Source organism: Ananas comosus, linkage group 5, assembly GCF_001540865.1.
Source record: "Ananas comosus cultivar F153 linkage group 5, ASM154086v1, whole genome shotgun sequence".
NCBI classification, from domain to species: Eukaryota; Viridiplantae; Streptophyta; class Magnoliopsida; order Poales; family Bromeliaceae; genus Ananas; species Ananas comosus.
The window spans coordinates 14,510,925-14,534,874 of NC_033625.1; the positions used below are offsets into that span (position 1 = coordinate 14,510,925).

The following is a 23,950-nucleotide window of genomic DNA, read 5'->3' on the forward strand; positions in this document are numbered from 1 at the left end:
ATAAACTAATTAGGATTAAGCATTTAACCTATAGTTAAACTAAAGTTTTTTAACGGATTTTAATAATAGAGACATATTTGAAAATATTAGAAATTTTGCAGGAACAACATATAAAAGTTGAAATTTATAGAGATATATTTGAAATTTACTATATTTATAGAAATCTGTATAAAATTAACCCTAAAAAAACTGTATTTTTATATTAGAGATGATTTTACCATCATATATATATATAATGATAAAATTTTAGAAATGTACTTTTCAATTGCATACAACTAAATAAATTATTTATAGCTAAAATACTTATGATTACATCCAGCTAAATAAGATATATATAGTTATAACTGTTATATTTTTCAAATTTATGCATCTTCAATGGCAATGTATTTTTAATTATATCTAACTAAATAGCCTTTTAGCACAGTTTGTTAAGGTGGTATCTGAGATACAAATTTCGAATTTTAGTTGTTTATATATATATATATATATATATTAAAAAAAAAGCGGGTACCTTTATTATTTTTTTATGTAGTGCAGACTTAGGGATGATAGATTGCTTGTAATTTTTCCGTCAAAATATTTGTTTGCTAACAAAATATAAAAATTTAGAAATAATTTTTTTTCCTTCTAAATTTTTTTTATTTATTAAATAAAATATCATTCATCATTTAGCTGGGATGTGTTACAACTTAATTAAATCCGGACAATATAAAAGAAATTCCGCCAATATATTAAATGTTATAAAATTAATATTAAAAAAAAGGAATTTGTGATGCAAACAAGTGTGAAAATTTAGTAGTGGCTGAAGCATTTTACATTGTTGTAATAGCCTTTAAATAATAAAAAAAAAGGAAAAAATTTAGGAGGTGTTATGCCCCTACAATATTATATGCGGGTTCCAAAATGGCCACGTCAATTTTATTTTTAGGTTAATTTGCAAAATACCTCGTGCATTCAAAAGCGAGTTGACTATCGCATAATTGATTAAATTGCGTGTTTAAATCATTATATAGATAAAACATTGATCAATCCTTAACTGTCGACCTCCGGTCCATTAATTCTTGAATAAGGTTTGCTAGATCCACGTAAGACGAGCCACCCGGCTCCATTGCCCTCTTCGCGGCCTCTCCTAGCTCTCTTGCGCGCCTCCGCGTCTCCGCCGCTTCCTCTCCTAGGCCTCCGCCAATAGCCTTCCTTACCACGGTCTCGATTTGCGCGCCCTCTATCACTGGCCTTTCAGAGGAGAGAAGGGCGAACTCCGTCGCCCTGACCGACACGCCGATCCGGAGTGCGTCGACGATGAGCCTCTCGTTGAAGAACTGCTTGGCGTAGAGCGGCCACGCGACCATCGGCACGCCGGCGACGACCCCCTCAAGACATGAGTTCCAGCCGCAGTGGGTGACGAACCCCTCGACCGACGGGTGGGCCAGTATCAGTGTCGCAGGGACCACCCCTTCAGTACTAGGCCCCTATCCTCCACTCGTTCCCTGAATCCACGTCGCAGCCATTCAGCATCATCGTCGTCAGAATCCCTGACGACCCAAATAAAAGGATAGTCGGACGCTTCGAGGCCAAAAGCCAGCTGGGCCAGCTGGGCTGCCTCGAGCCGACCCATGCTCCCGAAGCACACGTAGAGAACCGAACCGGGCTGGTTCTGATCGAGCCATTCTAGAAGGTAAGAACTCGACCCGGTTGGTTCATGTGCCTGCTCTTTTCGTTCTTGTGCTTCGTTTTCCTCTTTTTGTTTTTCTTTCGGGCGGAGTCTCTTCTGAAGGAGGGCTCCGTCCCGACCGAAGAGTGCGATGGGGCCCACGTGCCACGCGCGGTGCCCCATCGTCTCTCTAAAGTGGCGGACGTAGTCGGGCTCGAGCTCGTAGTTGTTCACCACCGCGCCGTAGCTCCGCCCCTCCGTAGCCGTGATCTCGCCGAGCAATTCTCGGAACGCGGGGAGCAACTTGCCGGCGTCCTGCATTTGGGAGCGAAGCATCACCACCCGGCGGGGGAGGCCGTTGAGGACGACGATGTCGCCGCCGTCGAGCGGGGTGGCAGGGGCGGCGATGGCGCAGAGGGAGAAGAAGCTGGTGCCATGGAAGACGAGGCGGGGGATGCCGAGCTCCTCGGCTACAGGGATCGTCCAGGGGAAGAAATAGTCGGAGACGACGGCATCGACCGGCCGTATCTCGCAGAGGAGGCGGCTAAAAGGCTCACGGAGTCTGGGCACGGCGGCCGTGAACCTTCATGAATAGATAATTCATTACTAATTTTTTGCTCGCTTTGATATCATATAGAGAAACTGAGTATTCTATGCAGATATAAATATATATATATATATATATATATATATATAATATATAATATATATATACTATAAACTATATGAGCCTCAATACTTTTGCACGTGGCATGTTATTCTTACTTCTCATAGCCAACTTTAAATCAAACCATCTTCTCCTCTTTCAACTCTCAATCTTCACCTCCCACTCCTCTAATTATATGTAAGTTACAACATTTAATTATAGTAACTTTAAATCCAACTTTAAATCAAACCACCTTCTTCTTTTTCTTAACGCCTAACTCACCTCACCAATACTCTAATTACATGCAATATTTAATTACATGCACGATTCTATTTTATAACTTAACCACTTTCCTCCTCCATTAATCTCTCACTCCCTCTCTTTGTATTCTTTACATGCACCACTCCCCTCCTCCATTAATTAATCTCCTACCCCCTCTCTTTTGTAACTCTTTTACATGCACCATAAAAAATTTCATCGTATCTACACTCCGCCACTCATCTCCCTCTTTCTCTATTGTGTTACAAAGAAGAAGAAATAAGAATAGAGCACTGTAAGAATTCTCCTCAAAAGTATCGTCCCGCAGCCGAGCCGCGACCTATATAAGTGCTTGCTAAGTCGGTCCCGCGGGGCCTCTGCTTACTATGTAAATTTAGTCATACAAATTAACTGTACTTAATATGTATAGCTTTCTATATATCATAAATCGTAAATATAAAATATTAAAATTTTTAATTTATTTCTATTATCTACCCGCCTGCATCGCGTGGGTCTCTGCACTAGTATATTTATAGTATGGCTACTGTGCTTATAGGAACACAACAGTTTTGCTGCTCCTAACTTTCTAACAGCCCATCAAGTTTGATGGGTGTTAGAATGAGAAAGAAAGAGATATTTAGAAATTCAAGGCAAAAGAGAAATGAGACATTCAATTTCTCCCAAATATCTCATTCCTCTTTCATTCTAACCATCATCAAACTTAATGAGTGGTTAGAAAGTTAGAAGCACAAAGATTACTGTGCTCCTCATAGCGCAAGTAGCCCTGCTATATATATTATATATATATATATATATATATATATATATTTTATATTATATATATATATAATATATATCTAATTATAGTTGGACTGGGCTACTATTACTAGCAAAATTTTATTATTGCTACCAGTTTTTTAGCCTTTGGATCAACTCTTTTCATTATTTCTAACCATTGGATTAAATACTATAACCCAGTGGGGACCACTCAACCCTAGGGCGACGACTAAACTCTAACCGATTAATATTATCCTGACTCTACAATTTTTCATCCAAGGGTTAAAAACTTGATAGCAAAAAAAACGTTTTACTATTAATAGTATTCCAGCCTAATTCTATATATATATATATATATATATATATATAAACCTGTTAATGGAGTCTAAGTCGGCGAGGTCGGCGAGGTTCTCGACGCCGGGGGGAGGCCGGTGAGAGCGGGGGAGGGGAAGGGGAGGATGCGGAGACTGATGTTGGCGCCGGGGAGGCGGCGGGAGTTGACAAGGGGCACGTTGGCCGGGGTGGTGACCATAGTGGCGGCGACGCCGCCGCGGGCGGCGAAGAGGTTGGCCATGTCCACCATGGGAGGCATGTGGCCCATAGCCATGAAAGGGAAGAACACGACGTGCAAGGGACGTCGAGCTAAATAATCCGAGCTCTCCATGGTCACAGTTGTATGTATTTTTTTACGCACTTTGCCATTTGAGTACTATGTTGCTTTAAAGCCATTACAACTTTAGTATTTTGTTGGTTTTCATTTTTTTTTTTAGTATAGTTCTTTCCGTTAGTATTTCAGTGTATTAATATGAAAAAACACTTCAGTGCCTTCTTCTAGGTTACTAGAATATTCACTTTAGAACCTTATTTAAATTTTATTATATTTAATGAAAAAATTTGTGGAATGGCAATAATAAAAGGGAGAGATTGGAAGGCCATAGGCTTATAGTTATATATACTTAAACACATGGTAATAAAGATTAAACAAGTAGGAAACCATATGGGTGGATTGAAGTCTTTCTCTAATAGAAATTCTATACAAAAAGGAAATTTTTATCTTTATTCTGCTTATCTCAATTTCTATTTATTTGGGGTCTAATAGATTATTACCATTTATGATCGCGGAACGAGAAAAAGTACTGGCAGGCTCCTTCGAGGATTTATGAGCCTATTTTTTTTTTTTTAAAAAAAAATAGTCTCTCCTACGTATTATTATATATATATATAGATATAGGTGAGTCAATTTCATGAATCCCAGTACAAAGTGGGTAAAATACTGATAGATTCCCTATAAGTTCTATAAATATATCCTCTGAACTCACAATTTACACGAAATTTATCAATCTAATCACCTCTCTGCACTGTCTTAGTCATCACTGTTAGCTTTTACTAGTTATGATAAATGAGCGGTTAAAGAATTGCGATTTAAAATTGTAAAATAAATTATTTTGCCCTAGTTTTTCTTTAAGTTAAAATTGTCTATGGAAACCCCTCAACTTATTATGCATTTTTTGAAACAGCTCTTCAACTTTCATTTTTTTAGTTGATATCCCATTTATCTTTTAGTTTTTTAAAAATTAAATGATTTCAGTGTTTATGAAAAATGAGAGTTTTTAGTATTTTTGATAATTTTATCAAATTAGATGGCTTATTTATATGTTTATCGAATAAATAATTATATATAAAAAAAGTTTAAATGAAAATAATGTTAAGGAATTATACTCTTTCTTTAATTTGAGCTTAAATTTTTTTTTTATATCAATCAAAATATTCTGTATAATTTATATGCATTAAATGACGATTAACAAAATGGAAATATAATATATTTTAGCTATTTGAACAAAACGCTCTTATTTATTTCAATCGAAGACAGAACAATACTGTGTATATATGTTATGTGATTTACTTTTGCTGTAAATAGCGAAAAGATAGAAATATATAATTTATTTCAACAATTACGTATTTACTACTGAACCTGAACGAATTCAAAACTAAACAAAAACAATCAGATAAAATACTTATATATAAAAATATAATTTTTGTTATTTTTTAATAATTAATGTAGTATATTAATAATTTATTAATATGTATATATTAAAATACTTAAATTTTTAGATTGTACAAAAAAATATCTTTGAAATATCTATTAGTATTGTCTACTTTAATAAGAAATAAAGGGAAATGGTATTTTGAGGAGAATTTACACTCGCTTTTTACATATGGGACTTACGGGATTTTAATTATGAGGGGTATTATGATAATTTTAAACTATTGGAGGGTATTTTGATTGTATCCATTTTAGAAAGTTATTGATGAGATTAAGTTTCTAGAAGGCATTAGTGAAATTTATTCTAGTAGTTTAGTATATATATATATTATATATATATTATATAGTCGTCTCCGTACTTTGGAAAGTACAGGAGGCCCGTGCTTGTTAAGTTGTTTTCGTGACCTAGGTTATAGTTCAATTCGAACGATTCGGCTCGTAGATATGATCTATTTTATTGGAACTATCTAGAAACTAAATTTTAGATTTTTGACTATCCATTTTTACTAAGCGATCAAATGATCTAAAATGCATAATTTTTAACGGGATCGATGTGCACATTTAAGTTCAAGGGTTTAGAAGTATTGCCAAAGCAGTTACCATGAAAATTTAATAGAAAATTTGTTAACTTACATCGAGTAGCCAAGATCAATATTTTCCCGTATTTAAAAATTTGAATCCTTTAGGTCGATGTTTTTTATGAGATTTTCGATTTTCGATGTCTGTTTCATTTTGAGGCTACTGTTTACTAGACAAACGAAATCAAAAATTATGAAATTGGTTTCTGATTTCAATAGCGGTATTATCAAGTTTAACGGAATGCCGATCGCGGGAATCGGGATGTGCCATCATGAAAACAACTTACAAGCACGAGGCCTCCTGTACTTTCGAAAAGATAGGCAGCTAGCTCTCTCTCTGTCTATATATAGTATATTATATATTGTTAGAGTGAGGCCTGATTATTCTTTTGAAAGTACGGAGCCTTGTATTTTTTCAGGTTGTTTTTATGTTGATATTTCGAATCGTCGAATAGGCTCCACGTTAATTTGATATAGAGTATTTGAAGCTATTAGAAAATATAATTTTTTATGATTTCGATATATATTTGCTAGTTGATGAGAGAGGCTCAAAATCATAATTTTTTATTTTAATTTTGCGCACCCGTTCATTGGGACGGATCAGCGAAGCAAAAAGAAAGAATTTGATGAACGGTTCTCACACTTCTTTCGATTTCTTATTTGAGATTCGGGAGCGGATTACTTTTTTCTTTAATTTTAGCTTTGCTGCTTACCGACCAAGCGGATCGGGTGGAATGTATCTACTATCAGGATCATTTGATTCCTATTTTTTAATATATAACTTCTGTTTATGTGATGGTAAACAAAAACAATTTTCTCTGATTGTTCAGGTTTCTGGTACGTTAATATTTAGTTTGTTAAGTTTCTCATGCTTGATAATTCTAATAATTTATAAGTAATGCCGTAATGAATTTTTTGTTTCTTTCTAGAGAATAATTTTTGAAAAACGAATAATTGGAAAGGTTGGTTGAAAACGATAATGGAAATTTGGTTGATGAACACTAGCGAATTGGGTGCATGTGTTGCACATTTATTATAGATTAAGCGTTTCCAATACCCCTAAAAGCGCTTCTCGGGTTGGACGAAAATCTTTGGCTTAATTTTATTTAATTATTAGTTGATTTATTTCTGGTTTGTTGTTGGTTTTTGCTCAACGTGTAATGTCTCACAATAAGAAAAATGAAAACATCATATCCAGAGGAAAAGCATAATAAAAAAGATGAAACAGAATAAAAAAACGCACGTTCAATTTCAGTGCTCTCACACACGAAAAAACCAAAATATTTTTATTTACATATTTTTTTAAATAAGATGATGTAAGTTTTGTGGTGGCACTCCAATAATTTGGACAATAATTTTTAGCTCAATAACATTGTTAGTAAATAAATTTTGTAAAAAGGAGTACCTTGGAACTAAGGGGTGCTGGTTTTTTGTTTGACATAAAAGAAAATTTTATGGGCTGATAGTGTTTGTATTGCTAAGAAAAAAGGAAAAGTTTTTTCTTTACGCTTTAGTGTTTAGCATTGGAAGAAAAAAAAATTGATTCAATATAAAATATTATGATGTATTTTTTATTTTATATCTTAATTATATTATTTTGACATATAATTGATTATTATATAATCATATATATTACCTTTTAGTTTATATATAAATAAGAATATTTATAAATATATCAATAAGTATATATATAGATATATTGATGTATTGATTATTTTGAATACTATAAATAAATTACAATATATTATGGAATAACATTTATAAATAAAATATTATATAATATTATTTATATTAAGAATAAAATATGATATATACTATATACTAATACTTATATATATATATATATTATATATATATATTATAATAATATTATATATATATAGTTCAGCTTAGAATACTTCAAAGTACTAATTAAAAGATTGTGCTTTTGATGTTTAGATTTTGGATGAATAAATGTACGGTGTTAGGATGATTGGCGGTAGATGGTGGTATGTGTTGAATAGTGTGTTGACCCAAATCTAATTAATTAATCAGAGCTAAAAACTTATGACACCAAAGAAATGGGCCTTTCTAAAAGTATTTCTAGCTAAATTATTATACTTATATATATTATATATAGTATAATATATAGTACTATATATGTACTGGAATGCTATCAATGTAGCACCAAGTTATGGGGGTGGGGCTATTAGATTGTTCGGTCTTGAGTCATGAAAAAAATGTCGATTTAGGATGATGTGGGGTTCATAGGATTGAGGGCGGTTATGGAGTGATATAATTAACGGTTCAGGTGAAATAGTCAAAGAGTTAAATCCTAACAGCGAAAAATCGCGCGCGTGAGGTACACCAAATATTAAGGCTATTGATTAGTATCCAGACCGAACACTCTTTCGTCTACTCTTTAGTTATATATTTATAATATGAGAGAGAGAGAGAGAGATGAGAGGATTAGGTCAATGGGTGGACTCTCTGGCACGCATGCTGCATTTTTCCAGATCTAAGTTTTAGATGTATTCACTCGGATGAGAGCGGAAAACGGAAACGCTACTTTTTTAAAAAATCTATTAATTTTTTAATGAGTATCAATATATTAAAAAAATTGGTTTTTTAGTTTTTTTTTAGGTGTGGAAATTTTCACAGGATCGAAAACACACCCCTATAGCAATCTAGTAATAATTGTGAGTTTACAAATCCTTGGTATGCATGTGTGGGTTGTGTAATTCATTCATGCATAATCATAATAATATCAAGGATAAGATTAATAAATTTGCGGGCTCTTAAAGTTTCCCTTGTTCATAGATGTTATTACTGTTCTTTTCTTATAAAAATGTTTTTTCTTATTATCCTCTGCGTCGTTGCTTGCTTTTTCTTCAATGTTTTCTTTTCTTGTCCTGTTCCAGTTTTGACATCATTTGTGCAAACTGCGATGCATCAAGTTGTCAAAAGTTCCGTATTTGAATAAACAACTGTAAGTTATCTGAAAGCGTGACGTATCAAAATTATGAGAATTATTATTATTATTTTTTTATATTATATATGTAATTATATCAATAATATATACAGAAAGTAAAAATTAGAGGTTTTTGTTTGTTCTGCATTCGATTGTTTTTTTCGGAATTTAAAAGCAAGTTTACTATTGCAATTATCTGATTAACTAATTGGTGTTTAAATCATCGAATATAGATAAACATTGATCATCCTTAAACTGACCGACTCTTTGTCCATCATACATTGAGATAAAAGGTTTGTTAGATCCACATAAGACGAGCGCCCCGTCCATTGCTCTCGCGGCTCTGTGAGATCTCTCCGCGTGATTCCGGCATCTCCGCCGCCGCCGCCGCCCTCCTTCTACTCCCATCGCCTCCTTACAGCAGCTCGATGCGCGCCTCTATCACCGGTTTTCTGCGGTGAGAAGAAGGGTTAATTCGTCGCCCGACGGCACGCGAGCGAGAGCGCGTCGAGAATGAGCATCTCGATTGAGAATGGCTCGGTGCTGAGAGTGGTCCAAGTGACCATGCGGCACGCCGGGCCGACGACCCTCAAGCCACGAGTTCCGAGCCGCAGTGACGTGGTGACGATCCCCGACGACGGGTGTGGCCCGAGTATCGAGGTCTGCGGGCCCACCCTTCTAGTATTAGGCCCTGTCTCCATCGTTCCTTGAATCCACGTGGCAGCAATCAGCATCGTCGTCGTCAGAATCCCTGACGACCAAATAAAGGAAGCCGGACGCTTCGAGGCCGGAAAGCAGACTGGCCAGCTGGGCTCCCCGAGCCGGCATGTTCTTTCCGAAGCACACGTAGTAGACCGAACGGCGCAGGTTTCGTTCGAGCATGTTATTAATAAGCAACTGGACAGTGGTTCCATGAATATCTGTTGTTATTTTCGTTTTGTGCTTCTTCATCTTCTTGTTTTTTACGGAGCGGAGCCTCCTTTGAAGAAGGAGTTCGTCCCGAACGAAGAGTTGCAATGGCGGCCCACGTGCCACGCGCGGGTTGCCCAATCGCCTCTCGAAAGTGGCGGATGTAGTCGGGGCTCAGCTGTAGAGCTGTTTCACCAGCCGTGGTCGAAGCTCGACCCCGCCTCCGCTCCCTTCCGTCCGTCTATCGGCGAATCTCGCCGAACATATTTCTCGGAACGCGGGGGGCTGCCACTATCCGGCATTTGCGAGCGGAGCATACCACCGGACGGGAGAGGCGCGAGTGACGACGGGTGTCGCTACTCGAGCGGGGCAGGGGCGGCGGTGGCGCAGATAGGGCCGAAGAGCGCGGTGCCGTGGAAGGACGAGGCGGGGATGCCGAGTCTCTCGGCTACGGGGATTGTCCAGGGGAAGAAATAGTCGCGGAGACGACGGGTCGCCGGGGCTATTCTCGCGAGCATGGCGCCTAAAAGGCTCACGGGAGTCCAGGCAACGGCGACCATGAACTCACGAATAGATAATTATCTATTAATTTTTTTTTGTTCGCTCTGCTATATTACACGCTAAGAGAAACTGAGTATAGAAAAACCTGTAACGCGAGGTCTGAGTCGGAAGAGTAAATAATAAATAAATAAAGAAATAAATAAATAAATAAATATATATATATATATATATATATATATAGAATTGAGCTAGAATATTTTTATAAGCATCAATTCCTTAGTGTTTCTAAGTTTTTAACCATTGGATTTATTTCTTAATTACTAATATCCCTTGGATCAAACACTATTCCATCTATCACCACCTACCACAACCATCGTCTCAACCTTACATCTCTCCATCCAATGGCTAAAAACTCAAAAGCACCACCCCTTTGTGCTTTTGAGAGTATTCTAACTCAACTTTATATATATATATATATACACACACACACGCTTTTTAAAATTTTTGTTCTTCTCAACATTTTTTTTTTTTGTTTTTGCCTACACTAAGTGTAAAATTTTATCGCATAACTCTATTTTTTAATAGTTAATATAACAAAATTAAAATTTTATACAGTATAAAAAAATTCTATACCCAGTGTATAGGACATACTCAAATACAATTTATAATTAATAAAAAAAGTAAACTTTAAATACCATCATTGTGATTTCGCACTTTGCCATTTGAGTACTATGTTGCTTTAAAGTCATTACAACTTAGTATTTTGTTGGTTTTCAGTTTTTTTTTTTAGTTAGTTCTTTCCGTTAGTATTTCGTGTAATATCAATATAAAAAACACTTCAGATGTTACTCTAGGTTACTCAGATATTCACTTTAGAACCTTATTTAATTTTATATAATTTAAAGAAAAAATTTGTGGAATGGAATAATAAAAGGGAGAGATTGGAAGGCCATAGGCTTATAGTTATATATACTTAAACACATGGTAATAAAGATTAAACAAGTAGGAAACCATATGGGTGGATTGAAGTCTTTCTCTAATAGAAATTCTATACAAAAAGGAAATTTTTATCTTTATTCTGCTTATCTCAATTTCTATTTATTTGGGGTCTAATAGATTATTACCATTTATGATCGCGGAACGAGAAAAAGTACTGGCAGGCTCCTTCGAGGATTTATGAGCCTATTTTTTTTTTTTTAAAAAAAAATAGTCTCTCCTACGTATTATTATATATATATATAGATATAGGTGAGTCAATTTCATGAATCCCAGTACAAAGTGGGTAAAATACTGATAGATTCCCTATAAGTTCTATAAATATATCCTCTGAACTCACAATTTACACGAAATTTATCAATCTAATCACCTCTCTGCACTGTCTTAGTCATCACTGTTAGCTTTTACTAGTTATGATAAATGAGCGGTTAAAGAATTGCGATTTAAAATTGTAAAATAAATTATTTTGCCCTAGTTTTTCTTTAAGTTAAAATTGTCTATGGAAACCCCTCAACTTATTATGCATTTTTTGAAACAGCTCTTCAACTTTCATTTTTTTAGTTGATATCCCATTTATCTTTTAGTTTTTTAAAAATTAAATGATTTCAGTGTTTATGAAAAATGAGAGTTTTTAGTATTTTTGATAATTTTATCAAATTAGATGGCTTATTTATATGTTTATCGAATAAATAATTATATATAAAAAAAGTTTAAATGAAAATAATGTTAAGGAATTATACTCTTTCTTTAATTTGAGCTTAAATTTTTTTTTTATATCAATCAAAATATTCTGTATAATTTATATGCATTAAATGACGATTAACAAAATGGAAATATAATATATTTTAGCTATTTGAACAAAACGCTCTTATTTATTTCAATCGAAGACAGAACAATACTGTGTATATATGTTATGTGATTTACTTTTGCTGTAAATAGCGAAAAGATAGAAATATATAATTTATTTCAACAATTACGTATTTACTACTGAACCTGAACGAATTCAAAACTAAACAAAAACAATCAGATAAAATACTTATATATAAAAATATAATTTTTGTTATTTTTTAATAATTAATGTAGTATATTAATAATTTATTAATATGTATATATTAAAATACTTAAATTTTTAGATTGTACAAAAAAATATCTTTGAAATATCTATTAGTATTGTCTACTTTAATAAGAAATAAAGGGAAATGGTATTTTGAGGAGAATTTACACTCGCTTTTTACATATGGGACTTACGGGATTTTAATTATGAGGGGTATTATGATAATTTTAAACTATTGGAGGGTATTTTGATTGTATCCATTTTAGAAAGTTATTGATGAGATTAAGTTTCTAGAAGGCATTAGTGAAATTTATTCTAGTAGTTTAGTATATATATATATTATATATATATTATATAGTCGTCTCCGTACTTTGGAAAGTACAGGAGGCCCGTGCTTGTTAAGTTGTTTTCGTGACCTAGGTTATAGTTCAATTCGAACGATTCGGCTCGTAGATATGATCTATTTTATTGGAACTATCTAGAAACTAAATTTTAGATTTTTGACTATCCATTTTTACTAAGCGATCAAATGATCTAAAATGCATAATTTTTAACGGTCGATGTGGCACATTTTTAAGTTCAACGGTGTAGAAGTATCCAAATTACATGAAAATTTAATAGAAAATTCTACTTAACATCAGTAGCAAGATCAATATTTCCGATTTAAAATTTGAATCCTTTATCACTGTTTTTTATGAGATTTTCATTTTCATCTGTTCATTTTGAGGCTACTCGTTTACTAGACAAACGAAATCAAAAAATTATGAAATTGGTTTCTAGATAGTTCCAATAGCGTAGATCAAGTTTAACGGAACCGATCGCCGAATCGGATGTCCCATCATCGAAAACAACTTACAAGCACGAGGCCTCCCGTACTTTCGAAAGCATAGGAGCCTAGCTCTCTCTCTCTCTCTATATATATATATATATATATAGAGTGAGGCTATTATTCTTTTGAAAGTACGGAGCCTTCCGTATTTTCAGGTTGTTTTTAATGTTGCAACTTTCGAATCGTCGATAGGCTCCGTTAAATTTGATCTAGAGTATTTGAAGTACTTAGAAAATAAATTTTATGATTTTTCGATATATCATTTGCCTATTGATCAGAGAGGCTCAAAATCAATAATTTTTATTTTAATTTTTGCCGCCACCGCTTCATTGGGGACGGATCAAGGCGGAAGCAAAAAGAAAGAATTGATGGGTCTCCCACCTTCTGGTCCATTTCTTATTGGATTCGGGGCGGATTACTTTTTTCTTTAATTTTAGCTTCTGCTTACCGACCCAAGCGGATCGGGTGGGAGTTCTACTAATCCGGATCCATTTGCATCCTATTTTTTATATATCACTTATGTTGCCATGTGATGGTAAAACAAACAATTTTCTCTGATTTCGGTTTCTGGCTACGTTAACTATTTAGTTTGTAAGTTTTCACTGCTTGATAATTCTAATAATTTATAAGTAATGCGTAATGAATTTTTTGTTTCTTTCTAGAAGAATAACTTTTGAAAACGAATAATGGAAATTGGTTGAAAACGAATAATGGAAATTTTGGTTGTGAACCACTAGCGAATGGTGCATGTGTGCCACATTTAATTTATGATTATGCGTTATCCACATACCCCTAAAAGCCCTTCTCGGTTGGAGAAAATCTTGCTTAATTTTATTTATTATTAGTTATTTATTTCTTGGTTTGTTTTGTTTTTGCTCAACGTGTAATGTCTCACAATAAGAAAAATGAAAACATCATCTCCAGAGGAAAAGCATAAATAAAATAAGATGAAAACACGAATAAACAAAACGACGTTCAATTCTCAGTGCTCTCACACACGAAAAACCAAAATATTTTTAATTAATTAATTTTTTTAAATCATGTGTAAGTCCTATTGTGGCACTCCAATAATTTGGACCAATAATTTAGGCTCAATAAATTGTTAGTAAATAAATTTGAAAAAGGATACCTTGGAACTAAGGGCTGTTTGGTTTGACATAAAAAAAAATTAATTAATTAAAAATATTTTGGTTTTTCGTGTGTGAGAGCACTGAGAATTGAACGTCGTTTTGTTTATTCGTGTTTTCATCTTATTTTATTTATGCTTTTCCTCTGGAGATGATGTTTTCATTTTTCTTATTGTGAGACATTACACGTTGAGCAAAAACAAAACAAACCAAGAAATAAATAACTAATAATAAATAAAATTAAGCAAGATTTTCTCCAACCGAGAAGGGCTTTTAGGGGTATGTGGATAACGCATAATCATAAATTAAATGTGGCACACATGCACCATTCGCTAGTGGTTCACAACCAAAATTTCCATTATTCGTTTTCAACCAATTTCCATTATTCGTTTTCAAAAGTTATTCTTCTAGAAAGAAACAAAAAATTCATTACGCATTACTTATAAATTATTAGAATTATCAAGCAGTGAAAACTTACAAACTAAATAGTTAACGTAGCCAGAAACCGAAATCAGAGAAAATTGTTTGTTTTACCATCACATGGCAACATAAGTGATATATAAAAAATAGGATGCAAATGGATCCGGATTAGTAGAACTCCCACCCGATCCGCTTGGGTCGGTAAGCAGAAGCTAAAATTAAAGAAAAAAGTAATCCGCCCCGAATCCAATAAGAAATGGACCAGAAGGTGGGAGACCCATCAATTCTTTCTTTTTGCTTCCGCCTTGATCCGTCCCCAATGAAGCGGTGGCGGCAAAAATTAAAATAAAAATTATTGATTTTGAGCCTCTCTGATCAATAGGCAAATGATATATCGAAAAATCATAAAATTTATTTTCTAAGTACTTCAAATACTCTAGATCAAATTTAACGGAGCCTATCGACGATTCGAAAGTTGCAACATTAAAAACAACCTGAAAATACGGAAGGCTCCGTACTTTCAAAAGAATAATAGCCTCACTCTATATATATATATATATATATAGATAGAGAGAGAGAGCTAGGCTCCTATGCTTTCGAAAGTACGGGAGGCCTCGTGCTTGTAAGTTGTTTTCGATGATGGGACATCCGATTCGGCGATCGGTTCCGTTAAACTTGATCTACGCTATTGGAACTATCTAGAAACCAATTTCATAATTTTTTGATTTCATTTGTCTAGTAAACGAGTAGCCTCAAAATGAACAGATGAAAATGAAAATCTCATAAAAAACAGTGATAAAGGATTCAAATTTTAAATCGGAAATATTGATCTTGCTACTGATGTTAAGTAGAATTTTCTATTAAATTTTCATGTAATTTGGATACTTCTACACCGTTGAACTTAAAAATGTGCCACATCGACCGTTAAAATAGTCATTTTTTAGACCTTTTGATCGCTTAGTAAATGATGTCAAAAAAATCTAAAATTTAGTTTCTAGATAGTTCCAATAAAATAGATCATATCTAACGGAGCCGATCGTCGAATTGAACATCCTATCATCGAAAACAACTTACAAGCACGGGGCCTCCTGTACTTTCAAAAGTACGGGAGACGGACTATATATATATATATATGCCCAGCTCTGCCGCAGCTGGCTTTCGCCTCGAAGCTGTCCGCTGTCCTTTATATTGGGTGTCAGGGATTCTGACGACGAGATGCTAATGCTGCCACGTGGATTAAGGAACCGAGTGGAGGACAGGGCTAAAACTGAAGGGGTGGCGCCCCGCAGTCACTGATACTGGGCACGCCTCGGGGATCGGTATTCCACGCACTTGGCTGGACCGTGTCTTGAGGGGTCTCGCCGGCGTCGCGATGGTCATCTGGCCACTCTCGCCGAGCAGTTCTTCACGATGCAGGCTCATCGTCGATCGCGCTCCGATCGGAGTGCCGGTCGGGGCGACAAGTACGCCCTGCTTCTCACCCGCAGAAAAGTCATTAGAGGTGCGCGCAAAACTCGAGACTGCGTAAGGAAGGGCGATGGGGGGAGGAGAGGAGCGCTGGCGGCGCGCGACGATTCGGAATCACGCGAGAGACTAGCAGAGGCCGCCGAGAGGGCATGGAGCGCGCGGGCTCGTAGCTATGTGGATCTACACAAACCTTATCCAAGAGTTGTAGATGACAAGCAGCGGCAGTTAAGGATTGATCAATGTTTTATTATATCATCGATTAAACACAGCGTACTGCAATTTACATCAATAATGCAATAGTAAGCTGCTTGATTATTCGAAAAAACAATTCTGAATGGCAGAACACAAAAACTTAACGTTTTAGTTCTGTATATATTATTGATATATTGACATATATATATATAAAAAATAATAATAATAATTTCTCTTATTTGGATCTGTCACGCTTTCAGATTATTACAGTTTTTATTCAAATACGAACTTTGACCAATGTGGTCATCGCAGTTTGATGCCACAAAGAGTGTCAAACTGAACAGGACAAGAGAAAGAAACATTGAAGAAAAAACACACACAAAACAAACCAGGAGAAAAAAAAAAAATAGAGAAGAAACTTTATTATAGAAAAGAAGCAGGTAATTAGCAGCTATGAAAGGGAAACTGTTAACGGCCCCCCCAAATTTATTATCTTATCCTAGTTATTATTAATTGATGTTATGCATGCAAAGATTAACAACACACTTGCATACCAAGATTGATGAATCAGCAATTACGTAGATTGCTTATAGGGTGTGTTTCATCCTTTGCAAAAAATTTAAAAAAAAAACGAAAAACTAATTTTTTCCAATATTTGATTACTCTATAAAAATTTATAGATTATTTTAACAAAGTAGGAGTTTTCGTTTTCCGCTCGTCTCCGAGTGGAAATGAAACTGTGATCTGAGAAAATGCAGTCATGGTGCTAGAAGAGTCACCCAGAGACCTACCTCTCTCTCTCTCCTCTCTCTCTCTCTCTCATTATATAAATATAATTAGTAGAGAGAGAAAAGAGTGTTCGCTGGATATCTATCAAATAGCATTAGATTTGGTGCTACCGTTTTTTCGCCGTTAGATTTAAACTCTTTGACTATTTTCACGTCCGTAGATTATATCAATAATAACGCACTCCAATCCTATGAAGCCCACATCATCCTAATTCGTACATTTTATCCAGAACCGAAAATCTAATTAGCCATCAATAACTTGGTGCTATTGATAGCATTGCCAGTATAATAATAATATATATAATAATAATATTATGATATATTATAATTATATATATATATTATATAATGAGCTAGAATACTTTTAGAAGGACTTTCTTTGGTGCTTCTAAGTTTTTAGCTCACTGATTTAATTAATAGATTTTGGGTGTCAAACCTGATTTCCCACCAATCTACCGCCATCATCCTAGCCTCGATTTTTTCATCCAAATGCTAACTCAAAAAGCATAAATTTTTAGTACTTTTGAAATATTCGAGTGACTTACTAGTTATAATAATATATATATATAGTTATATATATATAATATATATATATTATATATATATATATATTATATGTATTATTTTATTTGATAATAAATATATTTTTTTAATATTTATTATAAATGTTATTCATAAATATGATTTTAATTGTTTTTATAGTATTAAATATATATACTATCAATATATTATTTATATACTTATTGATATATTTTAATATATTTTTATTTATAATATAAAACTATAAAGTATATAATGGATTATTTAATCATATATGTCCAATAATATATTGTAAATAGATATAAAATAAAAAAATACATATAATAGTTGTTATATGATATTTTTTTTTTCTTTCAATCAAACACCGTAAAGAAAAAACTTTTCTTTGTTCTTAGCAATACAACACTATCAGCCCATAAAAGTTTTTTTTTTATGTCAAACCAAACAGCCCTAAGTTCAAGGTATCCTTTTTCAAAATTTATTTACTAACAAATTTATTGAGCCTAAATTATTGGTCCAAAGTATTGGAAGTGCCACAATAAGGACTTACCATGTTCTGCCCCGAGCCGGCCCATGCTCCCGAAGCACACGTAGATAACCGAACCGGGCCGGTTCCGGTCGAGCCATTCTATTAGATAAGAACTGGACCCAGTTGGTTCATGTGTCTGCTCTTTTCGTTCTTGTGCTTCTTCATCTTCTTGTTTTTCTTTCGGGCGGAGCCTCCTTTGAAGGAGGGTTCCGTCCCGACCGAAGAGTGCAATGGGGCCCACGTGCCACGCGCGGTGCCCCATCGCCTCTCGAAAGTGGCGGATGTAGTCGGGCTCGAGCTCGTAGAAGCTGTTCACCACCGTGCCGAAGCTCCGCCCCTCCGTCGTCGCGATCTCGCCGAACAATTCTCGGAACGCGGGGGGCGACTTGCCGCTATCCGGCATTTGGGAGCGGAGCATCACCACCCGGCGCGGGAGGCCGCCGAGGACGACGGTGTCGCTACTGCCGAGCGGGGTGGCAGGGGCGGCGGTGGCGCAGAGGGCGAAGAAGCCGGTGCCGTGGAAGACGAGGCGGGGGATGCCGAGCTCCTCGGCTACGGGGATTGTCCAGGGGAAGAAATAGTCGGAGACGACGGCGTCGACCGGGCGTATCTCGCGGAGCAGGCGGCTAAAAGGCTCACGGAGTCCAGGCACGGCGACCATGAACCTTCACGAATAGATAATTTATTACTAATTTTTTTGTTCGCTCTGATATCACGTAGAGAAACTGAGTATAGAAACCTGTTAACGGAGTCTGAGTCGGAGAGTTCGGCGATGTTCTCGATGCCGGGAGGGAGGCCGGTGAGGGCGGGGGAGGGGAAGGGGAGGATGCGGAGGCTGATGTTGGCACCGGGGAGGCGGCGGGAGTCGATGAGGGGGGCGTTGGCGGGGGTGGCGACGACGGTGGTGGCGACGCCGCCGCGGGCGGCAAAGAGGTTGGCCATGTCCACCATGGGAGGCATGTGGCCCGTAGCCATGAAAGGGAAGAACACGACGTGCAGGGGACGTCGAGCTAAATAATCCGAGCTCTCCATGGTCACAGTTGTATGTATTTCTCTCTCTCTCTCTCTCTCTCTCGTGTGTGTGCTGTGCATTATTGCAATGGGAGTGAGTAATAATGGAGCCTCACTCTTGCAATGGGAGTGAGTAATAATTTGAGTCAGCAGTGTCGAGATTGTTTTGGACTTTGGTGGCATGTAGTTACAACTATACTGAAATAGTTAATATATATAAATGTAAAATATTTATTATTCGATTTGATGTGTTTAAATTTAACTGTAAATAGAAGGTAAGCTCACTTATCTAATCACTTTTTAAGATAAAAAAAGATTAAATGCATGTAGATTCTTGTAAATATAGTGAATTATAAATATATTCCAACAAAGTTCGACTTTTATATGTTATTTCTATAAAAATTCTAATATTTTCAAATATGTCCTTTTGGTTTGTTATCTTTATATAATTATTTATATTTTAAATAAAATGTTATTTTTGTAATCACAAGTATGCTCCTTTGAAGCTACACCAATATAATATAAGAGGAGCAAAAATTCGAGTTATCTCATAAACTAACTAGGATTAAGTATTTAACCTATGGTTAACTAAAATTTTCTAACGGATTTAATTTAATGATAGGGACATATTTGAAAATATTAGGAATTCTACAGGAACAACATATAAAAGTTGAAATTTATAGAGATATATTTGAAATTTACTATATTTATAGGAACCTGTATAAAATTAACCCTAAATATATATATATATAGTATATAATATATATATATATATAATATATATATATTATTATATATATATATATATATATTTTTTGATAGAGATAATTTTATCATATATATATATATATAGAGATGCGTTTGGTATGCTTCTGAAAGCGGAGCGCTCTGTGTTTCAAGTTGTTTTCGATGTTCGAAACTTTCGAATCAACGATTGGCTCCGTAGACTTGATCTAGAGGTTTTGAAATATCTAGAAAATAACTTTTGCGATTTTCGATATCATTTTCTAGTGATCGAGTGGTTCAAAATCACGTTGAAATAAAAATCTTACAAATATATGAATGACATTAAATTTTAGATCAAGTTATTGATCTTGTTTTATATGGTAATAAGAATTTTCTAATCAAATTTCACGTGATTTGGATATTTTCTACACCATTAACTTGCAACCGGCTCACTATGGCCGTTAAAATTATTGATTTTGAGAGCCCTTCGATATCTAGGGCAAATGATATCGAAAAATCGCAAAACTTATTTCCTAGATATTCAAATACTCTAGATCAACTCTAACGGAGCCGATCGACGATTCGAAAGTCCGAACATCGAAAACGACTTGGAAGCACGGAGGCCTCCGTGCTTCCATAAGCATACCAGCACAACTATATATATATATATATATATATATATAATGATAAAATTTTAGAAATATGCTTTTCAATTACATGCAACTAAATAAATTATTTATACCTATAGTATTTATGATTACATCCAGCTAATAAGATATATATATAGTTATAACTGTTATATTTTTCAAATTTATGAATCTTCAACTATACTGTATTTTTAATTCTATCTAACTAAATGGTCTTTTAGTATAGTTGGCTAAAGGCTTGAAAGTTGGTATCGGAGGTTCAAATTTCAAATTTAAGTTGTTTTATATTTTTTTTAAATAATTTTTTTTAATGTTTGTAAATAATATTTTTATACAAAACAGTGTAGAAAGGGATGCTAGATTGCTTAGTAATTTTTCCGTCAAAGTATTTATTTGGTAACAAAATATAAAACCTTAGAAATAATTTTTTTTCCTTCTAAGATTTTTTTTATTTATTAAATAAAATATTATTCATCATTTAGCTGGGATGTGTTACAACGTAATTAAATACGGACAATATAAAAGAAAATTCCACCAATATATTAAATGTTATAAAATTAATATTTAAAAAAAGGAATTTGTGATGTAAACAATTGTGAAAATTTATTAGTGGCTGAAGCATTTTACATTGTTGTAATAGCCTTTAAATAATAAAAAGAAAAGGAAAAATTTTATGCGGGTTCTAAAATGGCCACGTCTATTTTATTTTTTAGGTTAATTTGCAAAATACCTCATGCATTTATTGTGTTTGGGAATTGGAACTTTATATTTTTCTCGATATTTAATCCTCAATTTTTGTGGTTGTTTCTTTCACTCTTTTCCGTAATCTTATCTTTAAGAAAATATTAAATAATTTTAAAGGTTAAAATACACATATGTTATTTGAATTATAAATTATTTTGAATCGGCCTGTTAATCTTTCAAAATTTTAATTTTATTATCAATCTTTTAATTTATTTAATTTAAATCAATCAACAATATTTTAATTTAAAATTTAAACTTATTAATTATTTTAATAAATTTACAGTTTCGAGAATTACATGAAGTGTACTAACTAAACTTATAAAGATAAACGACGCAGACTCAAATCAAGTAAAATGACAAGATAGATAATCAAATCAAAATTTTGACAACTTAGGTGTTAAACTTAAAATGGTTCATAGTTTTTATCAATTTTAACTACCAACCATTTAAATTGCTGGTTTGGAAAAGAGATTCAATGAACACATTAGTGCTTTTACAAAATTATTGACTATAATTATCTTTTATCAAACAAACTAAGATAATCACATATCAGAGATATTCATATTATTTATATCAACACATCAATTGCATTTAACAACAATAATTCAAAGTCCTGTTTGTATCGTTTGAGAAATATGTAATGTTTAAGGTTTATTTGTTTGGGCAAAAGTGGAGAAAAGTGAAGTTGTGTCCGGCTGTAAATGATCACTACAATAAAAATGATGTATAGCGACATTTTTAAATGTCAGTATATGTCAAAAAAAGTGCTGCTGGCTAAATTACCGACACTTTTAAAAAGTGTTGTTATATGTGGGGTCGTTAGGTATATAGTAACAGCTAAAAAGTATCGGTATAATCTAAAAAGAATGCTGCTAATTTACCAACACTTATTTAAGTATTTAGCAACTGTCGGAACTCTACCTAGTTGGCTGCGGTGGCGGAGGAGGAGGAGAGGGAAGGGCTCTTCGTTTAGGATTTTGGTGAATTGAGTGAGGGGAGAAGGGGAGATGGTAGTCCATTTTTTTTTTTTTCTCTCTTTTTTGTTTGTAATCGAGCTGAATGAGCCGGGTGGGATAGGTTGAGTAGAGTAATCTTTTATTTTTGATTGGATTGGGCTTTATATTTAGGCATTGATAGATTTTTTTTAAAAGTTTTGGTATAAATGGAACACTTATGCAAAAGGTCCCAAACATGTGTTCCTATAACTTAATTCTGCTGTAGTGGATCATTTTTGTTGTTTGTTTCGCCGTAATAAAAATAAAGTCGAAACTTAAGTTATCCGAAATAGCGTAATTGACTTCGGCCCACCCCGAGTTGAAGTCAATTACGGTGAAGAAAGATTAAAAAATAATAAAATAATACAATAAGTAATGCTAATTATTTTTAAATATATTTAATTATGACACTAATTATTTTTTTATTTAGTTTGTATATTTAAAATATGATAAAATTTGAGGAGTTGAGTTTTATTATTAATTTCTTTTATTTAGTTTGTACATCAAAAATATGGTGAAAATTGATTAGTTAAATATTATAGTATTATTATATATACACAAATTATAATGGAATATAATTATATTATTTTTTGTTAAGTTATTTTTTATTTATATACAAATTATAACTTTACATTATTCATTTTTTGTCAAATAAACACAAGAACTGAAGAAACTTCACTTTAATAATTATAAAATAAACAGTATGGGAGAAGTAGCTTTTACCGAACTCTATTAAAATCCAAAGTCAAGTTTTGGTGAAACAAACAGTTATATAAGGCCTATTTGTTTTGGTGTAAGTAAAGGAGTAGAACTTAAATTTCATTATTTTTCGTATTTATTTTGATGTAAATTTAAAAAATAATGTAACTTGAGTTACTTTAGACCTTTACATACTCGTAACTTTTCCTTTTAGACTATCGAACTCAAATTCTATCATATTTAACTTTCTCTAAAAATTTTATTAAATATTAAAATCTAAACTCCACTTCCTTTGGATTGAGTTAGAGTTTTTATTTTTTATTTTTATTTTTATTTTATTATTTTTTTTTTACAATGAGTTAAGATTATTTTTCTACAATTATGAGAAATTTAATTATTTAATAGGTTAGATTTTATAGGGTTAATTTTATCACTATATTTAGAAGATAACGTGATCCATTTACTTACATTAAAATAAACAATAAAATTCAAAAAATTATTTTCATCAGTATCAAATTGCATCAAAACAAATAGAAAAAGTGATTGAATTTAACGTTTAGACTGTATGAGTAATATCGAAATAAACAATAAAAAAATTTAAATGCCACTCTCTATATATATCACTATATTTGAATTATGTTAGATTTAGAAATTCCTAAAATCATACACTCTCTAACTTTGGATAATTAAGTGACTACTTTAGACAGGTGGTAAAAATTAGGGAAAACTTCAAAAACCCCCCATGTGGTTTCGTAGTTTCTCACTTTGCCTCCCCGTGGTTTAAAAATGTATCAATATGCCCCCCTGTGGTTTCTTTTTTCTCTTTTTCATATCAATTTTATTATTTTTTTTTTCTTAAATCAGTAATAAAG

The 23,950-nt window shown here is 33.7% G+C and overlaps 1 protein-coding gene across 1 annotated transcript; it reads right to left on the bottom strand.

Moving 5' to 3' along the window:
* On the bottom strand, positions 1,433 to 19,513 carry LOC109710733 (scopoletin glucosyltransferase-like). The gene is made up of 3 exons (XM_020233472.1): positions 18,996 to 19,513; positions 18,288 to 18,921; positions 1,433 to 1,600 (listed from the first exon to the last, which is right to left on the bottom strand). The coding sequence occupies exons 1-3, from the start codon at positions 19,448 to 19,450 to the stop codon at positions 1,433 to 1,435; spliced, it is 1,257 nt and encodes a 418-aa protein (XP_020089061.1). The 5' UTR covers positions 19,451 to 19,513.